We start from the raw sequence: 13452 nt of genomic DNA, 5'->3' as shown, positions 1-13452 counted from the left end.
TATGCAGAAAAGTCCTCACTAGTACTCAGTCACCCAGATGGCAGATTCTGGGTATAAATGAGGTTACGCTCATGTGGCTATTAAAAATGAGACAATCTTGCAGAAATTCTGACTAGTGTTAGAGTCCTCTGGTGTGTGTGCTGCAACACTATCTCTTTCACAGTCCAACTGGGCAAGAGGGATAGCTAGAGTACCCTAACCCTTGGCTCTGGCTGCGGTCCCTGGCTGGCAGTTGCTGACATGTCCAAATCTTGCAGAGTCAACAGTGTTTTGCTATGTAAGTGTTACATGATAATGGTAAACTGAGAACCTCATATGCAGTCATAGCTCTGTCAGTTGTGTGGAGGCAGTGACAACATTAGTGTAGACTTATATAGGTCGGCTCACAGTCGGCTCCATACTGCAAGATGAAATTGTTCTTTAGCACTGCTGAACCCTAAAGGAATGAAAAATATAATTATTTAAAACGATTGCTGTGTCAAACTGGAAAAGGTCCTTAGAGGCTTATTGTTAGACAATCCTGGTCTAAGACAGACAGACAAAGCTATACTTGTGTTTCTCTGGAGACAGACAAGCATCACTTGGAAGGCTCTGAGCTTGGGGGCTTGCTGAGCTGGAGGTAAATCTTTTTAATCTTAAATGAGTTCTTTCCGTGAAGCTCTGTCAGCTTCTAGCATGAACAGTCTTACGTGACAAGGAGTCAGATTGTGTGGACTGCTCAGTCTTGCTCCAATTTTCCTAGGTGTTGGCTTTCTTTGACTCCTAGTCCTTACATATCTGATATCTTCCACTGATAATTACACAGTGGTTTACATATATGCAGAGCCTAAGCAACTTAAACTTTGACTTTTTTTTCCTCTTTCAGAGTTGAAACCTTACAAGTATGCGGGCTATCCTATGCTGATAAAGACTATTACCATTGAAACATCAGATGACCTTTTGTTTTCCAAAGAATCTCCTCTGTTGCCTGCTGCTACAGAACTTGCTTTCCATACTGTTAATTGTTCAGCATTAAACGCAGAAGAGCTGAGAAGAGAAAGTGGAATTGAGGTAAATGGAAAGAAACTTATTGAAATGAATTGTTTTATTCTAACTTTTCCACAGCTAAAAATCTTAGATCCTCAATGCATAGGACATCAGATGCAATGGAGAATCACTTTTGGTATTGTTGAGACACTTGTCCATTCTTGCTGTCTCTTTTCTGGATGCAGTAGGAGAAGCTTCTTGCAGAGTATACCCCTTTCTGGACCTAGGCTTGTCTGTTGAACTGTGGATAAGCAAACTACATATGATATTTCTCTACTTCTTTACAAATTGAGAACTTCTGCATTCTGTTTGTGAAAGAATAGATAAACATGAACAAGTTACTTGAGCAGAAGGACTTTTCGTTGTGCGTGTTGGCTCACATGTGAGAATGCTATCAACTCTAAAGCACCAAATGCTAGTACCAGCACATGCAAGGAATTTTGCCCCTACAAACCATTTGAGCAAACAGCAGATTTTGTCAAATGTTTCCCTTCAGCCATAAAACACTAGCTGATAAAACCCATTTTTAATTTCTGCCAGCCTTTATCAGTTTTTGTTGTGACTGAACTTATGCATCATCCAATCCTCACAGGTATTGCAAGAAGCATTTAATCGTTGTGTAGCAGTCTTGACTCACTCTAGTAAACCAGATGATATGTCTGTACAGGTAAGTTGCAGCAACTTTGATTGTATCAGCTTCTCAGAAGACTATATATATATATATATATATATGTAATATGATAATAAACATAACTGTGTATATATAATATAAAATATTGATATAGTATTATATATATTAAAAAAATAAGATTGTAAACATGCATTTCCCCTCCACTTGGAACCAATAAAATACTGCTTTTTGTAGGTATGTGGATATATTAGTAAGTGTTACAGTGTAGCAGCTCAGTTTGAGGAATGCAGAGAGAAGATTACAGAAATGCCCAACATCATTAAGGACCTCTGTAGACTACTGTATTATGGCAAGGTAAGAGCTCCCTTCCTTTGCCTAAATGGGTATTTAACTGTTAAATGTTTAGGGGATTTTTTTTTAAGGATTGTTTTTAAGGGAGATAGGATAATTGCAGAGACTGATCAAATCCTTCTGTAAGATCCCAGCTAATCATTATGGGATACGGAAGTCTGCTGCCTTGTTCTCAACACTTGTATTTGAATCCATTTAGTGGACTCAAAATGCAATCACTACAAAGATTCAGCTACATTTGTCTTTTAACTGACTTATGTCTAGCTGATTGGTTTACTGTACTAGATCAGCAGATAAAAGTACTAGAGCTAGATCTTATGTAAGCAGATAAACGCCTAAATCAGCATAAACTCTGGGAACAGTACTCAAGAAGTTTTGTTGCCATTTAGCTCTTTAGAACTTACCTCATGTTATATAAATGCTGAATTTTGTCTGAATTAAGAAAGGAAAGCTTGTCTTGAACTTTTCGTATGGGGTATGTGAAAACAGAAGACTATAAAACCAGACTGTAGTAATTAACTATAGGTGCTTGTCTGTTCTTCAGTCCCTGCAGAACACATGTATTGCCATAAAAAGCTCACCTGGGAATCTCTGCCACTTTCTTGAATTGTTTTTCCAGCAGTTCATCAGTGCTCCTTTCTAATGATATGAAATAACTTATCAAGTACTCTTCCTTTGAAGAATGCTGACTAATTAGCCATGTTTCTTGGCTACCAGACACTTAACTTCAACTGCAGATGTTGTTCTGTCTGCTTCAGTTTTCATCTCTGTGCTGCTTAGATGGTACTCCAGAATTAGCAAGTTTTGACTTTAAGCCTTTGTTTGGTAAGGAAAGTTGGCTTTCTTTGGTCACAAGTACTAAGGCAAACTTTTTTCCTCTCTCAGAACATACCACGAGTAGCTTCTTTGGGAGTGGAGTGTGTTAGCTCCTTTGCCTTAGATTACTGGCTACAAACGCACTTGTTCCAAGCTGGAGTTCTCTGGTACTTACTGGGTTACCTCTTCAACTATGACTACACACTAGAAGAGAGTGGTATTCAGAAAAGTGAAGATTCAAATCACCAGGTAATGTTAATAAGGTGCATGCTTTCAGACACCAGTGGTTGTTGCTTGCCATCTCTTATTAACAAAACAAGTGTATTCAAATACTTGTTAGAATTATTGAATTACATGAACAATAATGTTAACAGAGCAGTTTTGGAAGGGGATTCTTGTGTAGTAGTGTAAATACTGTTGTTTGAGTTTTGGTTTTTGTTTCTTTTTTTTTAAAGAGTAGCTCATGTTTTGAGTGCAACTGTTAAAGCTGCCAAAACCTGTAGTTTCCAATAGACTTAATGCAAGAGATTTTTATCTACAGTGAACAGTAAAAAAGTAAATTTGTGCTATCAGAAGAAAAAGTCCTTTTCTCTTGAGGTTCAACTGAAGGGGTTGTCTAGTGATACTATGGACTTATCTGAAATGTCTACTTTAGGACCATATTGTCCCTTTGCCCTACAGCTATATAAGTTGCTTCACACTTCCATTTCCCTAAATGGATGAAGTATGGCACTTCATTCTCAGCTGCTGGATGAGATGGGCTTTGAACAGTCTATTGTAGTTGTTAACTCTTGTATCACTGTCATAAAAGGCTCATTATGCTGATATTTGACTGTGCTAGCAGGAACTGTTGTCTGGTCAGAAGCTATTACACTAAACAGCTTCTGTAGCTTTCAGCTCATCTTGATGCCCCAGTTTTTCCTACTTATCAGTGTTCATGTCTAACTGCATTTATTAATCCCACAACACAGTGTCTGATGCTGTTCTGTAGCACCTAGTGTTTTATTAGACACCAGTGCATAATTAGTGATGTAGATAAATAGGGAATACCAGTTCTGTTCATTCTGGTGCAGAAGTGTTGGACAACTCTTTCTAGCTATTTTAATATTTCTTCAGTAAGCTCGAGCTTTTTTATAACTGTCTGTATTTTTCAGGAGGTAGCAAATAGCCTTGCTAAGCTCAGTCTCCTGGCCTTGAGTCGCCTTGGAGGGTATCTCTCTGAAGAACAAGCTACACCTGAAAACCCAATGATCAGGAAAAGCTTGTCTGGAATGTTGACACCCTATATTGCAAGGAAACTTGCTGTGGTCAGTCCTACTGAGGTAAGCATCTGTTGGCCCAAACTTTCTCTAGTAATTTATGGAAGGAGTACCTGGTCACTTCTAAAACACTGAACTCTCTTAGACCAACCTGATACAGATAACAGCAGTGCGATTTTTCTTTGCAGTTGGAGTAACTGCGAGGAAAATAAACTGTTTCAGCCTCAAACATTATGGACAGGAACAGTACCCTATAGATTAATATTTGCAAGACAAATATGGGAGCAAAGAAGTTGAGATAATTGTTGAAGGCTTAAGGATATAATGATAATGGAGAGCAAAGGCTAAACTACTCTCTTTAATGGTGCCAACGAAGTAATCTACAAAGATATGCTGCAGATAATTGCTGCTCACTGTCAAAAATAGAAAAATCTGAAGCAAGCGTGGCTCAAAGCAGAATAAAGAAAAATTAAAATATAGATTGTACTGTACCAAATAACTTACACATACTGTTTTTCCAGTATGTGGAAAACTTGACACTTTAAACCTGCTTATGAAATTGGTCTGGTTGTTAATGAGATTGGATTAACTTATATAATGAAGCACACCGATTACTGCGTGTAATGACCCAGAACTAAGTTGTAAATGTGTTACATCATGTAAATTCCTTATTTCTTAGACTTTGAAGATGCTTAACAGTAACACAGAGAACCCCTACTTGATCTGGAACAATGGGACAAGAGCCGAATTACTTGAGTTTTTGGAATCTCAACAAGAAAGCATGATTAAGAGAGTAAGATACTCTTTACTTTAAATCCCACTACTATTTTTTTTAAACTATTCTGTATTTTGGTACAGCTGCTTGTAATATGGTGGTATAGTTAATACAAGTATCCATTGTTGCCTACTCCTAAGTCACTTTCTTCATTCAGTAGTCTTAAAAGATGATGAAAACCTAGGAGTTTGCCTTGTTATTTCTTGTAATGTTTCAGTCTGTCTTGAGCTTCTGACTTTTGCTAAAGCTTTAAGTTTTCTGTTCAAGTATTGTCTATTTCATTATCAGGTTATAGCTTTACGCTTTCTACAAGATTATTTTCTCTCTGAGCTTGTGCTGCTTATTTCTACTTAAAGGGTGATTGTGACAAGAGCTATGGATCTGACTTTGTCTTCAGTGACCATGCAAAGGAACTTATTGTAGGAGAGATTTTTGTTAGAGTCTACAATGAGGTCCCTACCTTCCAACTAGAGGTGAGATGTAGTTAAAACCTTCCTGTTGAAAATAGTATTTAGAATGTTACTGCCTCCTCTTTATCTATCTGTCAGTGCAAACAGAACAGAGAAAATATGAAATCTTGTGGAAGTTTCCTTCAATGTGATCAGAATGTTATGGAATATCTCTTTATTGGAGTAGAATAAATTAAAAAGAACATTGAGTTTGCCATAAGACGTGCTGCTTCGGATGGCTTAATGCCTCTTTTCTACAAGTGCACACAACCTGAGTGCAGATGCTCAGGTTTATTCAGTAATTCCAGGAGGTAGAGATTCTGCCTAGTGGCTTTGCGCTCTGTGTGTGTGTGTATATATATAGACAAACATACTCCTTAAGAGTGCTGTTGAAGTAGTGGCAGCTTTCTAAGGGTGTGTTTAGATATAAATAGGGCCAATGTGCTCCAGATGTTCAGTGATCAGAGTAGAAAAGTGTTTCCTGTCTGGAAGAAAGGGAGATGTGATACGTAGGAAAAGTTATTTGGATACACTTTCTTCTAGTGTGAATACTTTTGCATCACACAGCTAAAAATGCTCTCGTCTCTAATTTAAAGCTTCCTAAAGCATTTGCTGCAAGCCTTTTGGATTACATAGGCTCACAAGCACAGTACCTTCACACGCTAATGGCAATAACGCAGACTGGGAAAGTAGAGTCCAATCAACATGGAGATCGGTTGCGGAGAGTTGAAATGGCCCTGGAGGCTCTGAGAAACGTGATAAAACACAACCCAGGTAGGCTTAAAAATGAACTTCCCTGATAGGCTTTCTTGTGGACAACCTTAAAAAATGCAGGCCCCTGTAGTCTTTATCTTCCAGCGAGAAAGCAGCTTGCTTTGCTGGCTAACAGACTTTAGTGTTGATAAGCCATATAGGCTTGCTTTTTCTTCTTTCCCCCACTCCCCCCTGGAGAACATTATCAGTAGATGTATTAGTTCTGTGTGAAATCCAAGCCTTACCTGTTTTCTTCTCTGAAATATTGGGTTTTAACTCAAATTCTAGCCTGCTGTTGCCAGGAAGACTTAAACCTCTTGGATGAAACTTTCTGTACTCTTTCAAAGAATTTTAACTGATTTTTAAACTTCCTTGCATCACGCAAGCAAAAAAGAACCCCCTTGAGCTGAGTACTGTATAAACACCTAAAGACATGTCAGGGCCTTATTAAAGCAGGAGGAGAAGATGCTCTTGAGAAGTAGGTAGCTAATACCAGCAAAGATTTATGAGCAGTTACCAATGTACAGACTGGAAAAGCCGAAGACATGTGATTAGGATGTTTTCCTACTGTATTGCAAGTTAGTTCTAAAAGCAACTCATGTTACTATCATGGCTTCTAATAATAGGTGGTTAGGTTGTTCTCAGACTGCATTATCTGTATTTGGCAATTATAACTCTGAAGGCAGCTGTTACTGCTGCAGATAGCAACCCTACTCTGAGCTGGGAGAATCAGAAAGGGCAAGTGTATTTGAAGACAAGAAGTACCGATAACCAACAATAAATAGTATAACTGAACTTGCTCAGTTGTCTTGTAAGAATGCAAGTAACTAGGTAGTCCAAGAACTAGCTCAGTTACTTCCTCCCTCTAAGGCAAGTATCCTCTCCTTTTGAAACGTGGTTGACCTGAGACTTTGTGGAACCTAGATTAATAGACAGGACTTCATAATTTTCTAGTTCTGTAGCAGGTCCTGTCCTGTAGGCGCTGTTATAACTACTGTGGCAGACTATATACAGACATGTAGTCTTTAACACCTCTCTGTATAGTGAAATGTGCACTTGGGATAGCCTTCAGTGAATGCTTTGGCTAACATGAAGAGAATAACTTATCTGGTCTCTTGCAGGTTCTGAGTGTGAATGCATAGGTCATTTCAAGTTGATATTCTCCCTTCTGCGTGTTCATGGAGCTGGCCAGGTGCAGCAGTTGGCTCTGGAGGTAAAAAAACCAAACCAAGAAAAAAAAAAACCCAAACCCCGCTGTCTGGATGCTCTACCTGATCAGCATAAACAAACCTGATTGTGTAACTGTTAGAGTAGCTAAAAAGTATCAAGATTGGGGTTCCAAGGTGTCAGTTTCTCCTTGGAGGAACAAGTGATAGCTTCTTGCCTGTGTCTTTACTCCCTTCTCCCCTGAGGTGACAAGACAATTTGGTGGCAGGAATAAACATTGTAAATATTAGCTATATTGGCCAGTGAGGTGACCGAGTTCATCATGCACTGCATTTTCTGGACAATGTCTTAACAGCTGGAATATCATCAAGCGTTGTTTCTGATCTTTTACAGGTAGTGAACATAGTAACAAGTAACCAAGAATGTGTTAACAACATTGCTGAGGCAATGGTTCTTGCTAACCTACTGGCACTTCTGCATTCCTTACCTTCAAGTATGTACCATATAATTCTTAGTCGTGCAAGGCAAAGGGTTTCCAACTTGGAAATTAGTTAGAATGCAGCTGGCTGAGCTTACTACTGAGTTTTAGGTTAAAACAGCATTTCAGTGGGGATGATTAAAAAAATGCTCTATGTAACCTGTTTGTCTTAAACGTGTGAGCTGAAACGCTTGAATTGCAGGTATTTGAATTATGCTTGAATTGCACAGTATTTAATTGACTAATTATTTTAGGGAATTTATGTAGTAAACATCTAATTAATAAGTTGTGCCGTACTATAATGTATGATTGACATTCCTTAACTAACTGAATGTAGCCAGAAATCCCTATAAGCTTGCAATTGTATATATACCTCTGACTAGCTCTTCTCATAAGCTTTATTGCAGTTTTGATACAGCTTTCTGTTAAGATCAGTCTAGTTCATCTTTGATTAGGTAATAGTCTATATGGCACAAAGGTTGTAATACTTTTTATTTTGACAGGTCGGCAACTCGTCCTTGAAACTTTGTATGCTTTGACATCTAGCACAAAAATAATTAAAGAGGCCATGGCAAAAGGTACATTACTACATTGAAAGCAAATGTTTCTGCAACACTGGACTTAAAGCAAATACAGCAACCAAATCTTACTCTTCCCTTCAGAACAATCAGTGTGGAATTGGTGAATTCATACTACTTGTGACCAGAAAAAAATTTGAATGTTTTCCTATCTCTTTGTACAGGTGCTTTAATCTACTTACTAGATATGTTTTGCAACTCAACTCATCCACAGGTCCGAGCCCAAACAGCAGAGCTCTTTGCCAAAATGACTGCAGATAAGCTGGTGGGTCCAAAGGTAGGAATCTTAACAGCTCTTGTGGGAACTCTTCTCTTGACATTACCAACCTCTCTCTAAGGATGGAACAAAAAAAGGCCTTTTCCGTGACTGAAACGTTCATGTGAAGAGCAATCTGGCTCTTTCAAAATGGTTAACTCTTAATCTGTGAGCAGACTTCTAGAAGCAGTTGTATTTATTGTAACTACTATAAGCAGTTTGGTTTCCATTTGTAATGACTTTAACATTAGATACCTAGATTTCAGACCTGTCATTAGCTATCGCTATTTAAAATGGCAGCACTATTTTATTTTGTGGTGTTGTGTTCTAGCAGTTGGCATTATAGCACTACAAATAATTGGGACTCCCTGGAATTCTCTATTTTTCTGTCAGTTAGTTTGACTTATGATATACTAAATGTCAATTCTTTTCATCCTTTCTAGGTTAGAATTACACTAATGAAATTTTTACCCGGAGTCTTCATGGATGCCATGAGGGACAACCCTGAAGCTGCTGTTCATATCTTTGAGGGAACTCATGAAAATCCTGAGTTAATTTGGAATGACAACTCCAGGGAGAGAGTATCAACAACAGTTCGAGAAATGATGCTTGAGTATGTGGGGACCTACTAACTACTTCCTTAACTGAGACACTTCTAGTGGTGGTAAACCAGAGTTGCTATAGAAGAACTCAGAGCTCTGCCGGTAAAAAATAGAATCCTTGCAAGCCAGACTTCAGTGAAAAGAAACTTTTTCACTGTTTGTATATTGTACCTGTAACTCAGTGATGCGAGTGTGGTTTGTGCACAATCCAGGTATTCGCTCACTGCTATAAGATTTGGGAGGGGGTTACAATGAGGAGAAAATGGGGTTTAGAAACGGAACTACTTCACAATGGTGGAAAGAGACTGAGGTGTCAAGTAGGGAAGAGGACTGCTTCTTTTACTGCTCGTTAAAACTTACTTTCTTTTTAAAGGCACTTTAAACTTCAGAGGGACAACCCTGACACTAACTGGAAGGTAAAAGTATACTGTTTCTGCTTTGGGTGTGTCCAGGGAGACTATAAGCCAGCTGATAATATATGCATGTATGTAACTCTGACAGGCTTTCCTCTTGAAGTACCAACAGGAACTCACTGCTGTGCTAACATAACTGTTTTAATGTTGAATTGATGCTTTCGTTACTTCTTGTACCTTGAAATCAGACACTTTATTGGCAGTGGTTTTGCCAGTAATACTCTGAATTTTCTGATAGTTCAGGTCATTCTAAAACTTAGCAAAAGTCAGCAACAAAGGAGAATACTGGTTTGCTGGGAAAAGTCCTGTCACTTATTACATAGCTCTGGTAAAATTGCTCTTGGTAAATGTTCAGGAACGTTAGTAAGCCACTGAGTGTCAAAAATTACTGTCCTGAGCCATTCCATCACATCAGGTCAATCAGTGAGATGTTCCGGTCTGTAGTATTTCCCAATATCTGTGAAAGGCCAGGCATGACTTCCTCCTAACAGTGGTCTAGTTCAGTGTTAAAACAACTTCTAAACACATGCAGGATGGCTGTTTCGATGCAGGTGGAAACTGGAAACTTCACTAGGTTGATGGTGAGAAACCTTCCCCTGAAGTGTGCAAGAAAGAAAGGAAAGGGCTGTTTTATCAGCCTTGTTGCTGGTACTTCTCTTGAACTCGTGTTTACCATTAGTATAGCTGTAGACTCAGTTACTTGTGTTCTTTGAAAGAACAGTCCACTGTAGTAGTACTACCTGCACTGTTCTTTCTACTCTCACTTCTTAACCTCATGTTTCTTCAAGATGAAGCGTTTATTGGTCTTGCACAGCTCTGTTTTGGAGAACACGGTTAGTTCAGTGACCCTTACCACTTAGAATCATGATGTTAGAGAAACAATTACAACTCTCACAAATACCCTTGCCAGTAACTCCTTCTACTTTACAATTCAACAGCTGCCTGAAGACTTTGCTGTGGTGTATGGTGAGGCAGAAGGTGAACTTTCAGTGGGGGGAGTCTTCCTAAGGATTTTTATTGCCCAGCCGGCCTGGGTTTTACGGAAACCAAGAGAATTTCTCGTTGCACTGTTGGAAAAGTTTACTGAACTACTGGAGAAAAATAACCCCCATGTAAGATGATTTTTCTGATTCTGCTCTTTGAATTTCTTTAGCAGTCTTAAGCTACTAGTCTTTTAGTATCTGATTTATATTGGAGATTGGGAGAAATCTCTTCACCAAAAGGGTTCTCAAGCATTGGAACGGGCTGCCCAGGGAAGTGGTTGAGTCACCATCCCTGGAGGCATTGAAAAGACCTGTAGATGTGGTGCTTAGGGACGTGGTGTAGTGGTGGACTTGGCAGTGTTAGGTTGATGGTGGGACTCGATGGTCTCAAGGGTCTTTTCCAACCTAAATGATTCTATGATTAACTTCAATTCTCACACTTTCTTCCCAACATGAATGATATTTTTTTTGTCTGCTTTCTGACTCTCTGTAAAAGCACGTAGATATGTTTAGGCAACTTCTGAACATGAGTCAGTGCTCTTAAGGTCCCTGAAGCCACAGAACTAGCTTCAGTAAGTCTTGGAGGCTTATTTTGTGGTGGAGATGAGGCTTAACAAATGGAGTGTCTTTAATTATTCCATGACTGACCAGCCTAAGAAAATGGCACTTTTTCTACACTGCCTAAAAATTTTCAGGTCTTCAGACTTCTAATGTCCTTCTGCAACACTGTCGTGGTTTAATTTCAGTCGGCAACTAAGCACCACGCAGCCGCTCGCTCATTCCCCCCCACCCGGTGGGATGGGGGAGAGAATTGGAAGAGCACAAGTTAGAAAAACTCGTGGGTTGAGATAAAAACAGTTTAATAATTGAAATAAAATGATAATAATAATATGATGATAATAATAATACACAAAGCAAGTGATGCACAGTACAATTGCTCACCACCCGCCGACCGATGCCCAGACAGCCCCCGAGCAGCGGCCCCCCCAGCCAGCTTTCCCCAGTTTATGTACTGAGCATGACGTCACATGGTATGGAATGTCCCTTTGGCCAGTTTGGCTGTGCCCCTTCCCAGCTTCTTGTGCACCTCCAGCCTTCTCAGTCAGTAGAGCATGGGAAGCTGAAAAGTCCTTGGCTAGTGTAAGCATTACCTAGCAACAACTAAAACATCGGTGTGTTATCAACTTTGTTCTCATCCTAAATCCAAAACACTGTACCAGCTACTAGAAAGGAAATTAACTCTATCCCTGCCGAAACCAGGACAAACACTAACTTCCCATTCTGGTGTAAATTACATGACCTTTACAAGGTTGCCACCTAACAATTAGTGTAATGCAGTAGAACTTGTATTACAGTTTGAATGAGAGCAATGTTTGAGTCAGTAGCATAACGATATTATTAAAAACTGAATTTTAAACAGTGTTCAGACAGATTCTGGGTTAGACTTGCAGGGAGGGAACTAACTTGCATTGAATAAAAGACATCTTTATTACAAAGATGTGATAGCAGTTTGTATCAGCATGCAGAATACAGCAAGTGTGGTGAGTGCTGCTGCACAGACTGCAGAACCCCTTAAGGCATTCAAGTGGTCAGCCTAAACATCCATGCTATCATGCTTCCACTGAGCAAGTTAGCACACGTGGTGCTGTGCACACAGAGGCTGCAGCCAGACGCTGGCATCCGTAGATACTGGAAATAGTGCTTAGAAATTCCTGTGTGATCTGTGTTCATGAAAATAGTGAATGTCTGCCACTATTCTAAACTTCTTGTTTTAACAATTTCAAAGCAAAGTGACATGATAAAAGCATTAAGGAAAAAATCTATAATGCAGAGCAAGTGAGAAATGTTGTTGTTATGGTGATAATCAGGTTTTACTGAGTTATATTTTCTGTTGGTTTTTGGTTTTCTGCAGGGGGAAACTTTAGAAACCATTACCACAGCAACTGTGTGCCTGTTCAGTGCCCAGCCTCAGCTAGCTGATCAAGTTCCTCCACTTGGTCATCTTCACAAGATAATCCAAGCTATGAACCACAAGAACAATGCCATTCCTAAAAGTGCCATTCGTGTCATGCACATACTGTCTGACAATGAGGTACTGAATCACTTAAGTGCTCAAGGGGAGAAAAAAGTATAACTGGAGTTATTTGTGTTGTTTAGTAGTGTTCCTAGAAGGGCATTATTCTAACTATAAATACTGTGCACCAGATAAGCAGGGTCTTACCGCTAATTAATGGGGAACTCATAGATTAAAGACACTGAGAAATTTATGATCTTGGCTGACCATATCTGCCATAACCGTCAAGCTTAGCATAAAATAAAGTACTCTGGATGCTTCTGTCTCTCTATAGCTTTGTGTTCGAGCAATGGCATCACTAGAGACCATTAGCCCTCTCATGAATGGAATGAAAAAGAGATCAGATATAGTTGGTGTAGCCTGCGAAGCACTTAATCGAATGTTTCAGAAGGAACAAAATGACTTAGTAGCCCAAGTAAGTAGCACATTCTCAGTCTGTAAAAATGTGGTATTTTTATATTTGGATATCTAATCTCTTCATAAGAACAGAGGTACTGTTCAACTTAAGTGTCCAGGAGGCTTCCCAGAAGCGATCTAACTCATGTGCTTTTCGTGTTGGAAAAGTCAGAAGTCAGTCCTTTATCCAAAATGCAGACCCACTCAAGGATGCTATCCGAGCATTGAAGCTTAATGCATAGGATAGTGGTGGCTTGTGTCCGCTGAGAAAGCGTAACATCGGAATGCCAGCTAATTGAACTGAGTTTACACCTAGACAGCAGAACTGCTGGACGGTATCTTTGCTTTCTCTTGTATGTATTCATACAGCCCAGGAAAAATTGAATAGCCTAAACATACTTGGTAATAGCTGTTGGCACTTTTGGTTCACACTAATGCTAGTAAT

General features: G+C 39.3%; 1 protein-coding gene across 4 annotated transcripts in view; it reads left to right on the top strand.

Moving 5' to 3' along the window:
- Positions 1-13452, top strand: part of DNAJC13 (DnaJ heat shock protein family (Hsp40) member C13) — a 57745-nt gene that overhangs the window by 38909 nt on the left and 5384 nt on the right. For all 4 annotated transcript variants that reach the window (XR_012994703.1, XM_076331060.1, XM_076331057.1 and 1 more), the window contains 17 exons: positions 866-1050; positions 1619-1693; positions 1892-2011; positions 2894-3073; positions 3979-4146; positions 4763-4876; positions 5215-5331; positions 5904-6081; positions 7182-7273; positions 7621-7720; positions 8209-8283; positions 8448-8560; positions 8983-9152; positions 9515-9557; positions 10493-10666; positions 12450-12629; positions 12886-13026. Coding sequence is in view for 3 of the 4 variants with exons in the window: in XM_076331060.1 (XP_076187175.1) it covers positions 866-1050; positions 1619-1693; positions 1892-2011; positions 2894-3073; positions 3979-4146; positions 4763-4876; positions 5215-5331; positions 5904-6081; positions 7182-7273; positions 7621-7720; positions 8209-8283; positions 8448-8560; positions 8983-9152; positions 9515-9557; positions 10493-10666; positions 12450-12629; positions 12886-13026 (2225 nt within the window). In the remaining variant the exon portion in view is untranslated. The remainder of the gene's footprint in view (positions 1-865; positions 1051-1618; positions 1694-1891; positions 2012-2893; positions 3074-3978; positions 4147-4762; positions 4877-5214; positions 5332-5903; positions 6082-7181; positions 7274-7620; positions 7721-8208; positions 8284-8447; positions 8561-8982; positions 9153-9514; positions 9558-10492; positions 10667-12449; positions 12630-12885; positions 13027-13452) is intronic.

This window comes from Aptenodytes patagonicus, chromosome 2 (assembly GCF_965638725.1).
Source record: "Aptenodytes patagonicus chromosome 2, bAptPat1.pri.cur, whole genome shotgun sequence".
In the NCBI taxonomy this organism is placed as follows: Eukaryota; Metazoa; Chordata; class Aves; order Sphenisciformes; family Spheniscidae; genus Aptenodytes; species Aptenodytes patagonicus.
Note: the sequence above shows the minus strand (reverse complement) of the source record. Positions and strands in the feature narration are given on the sequence as shown.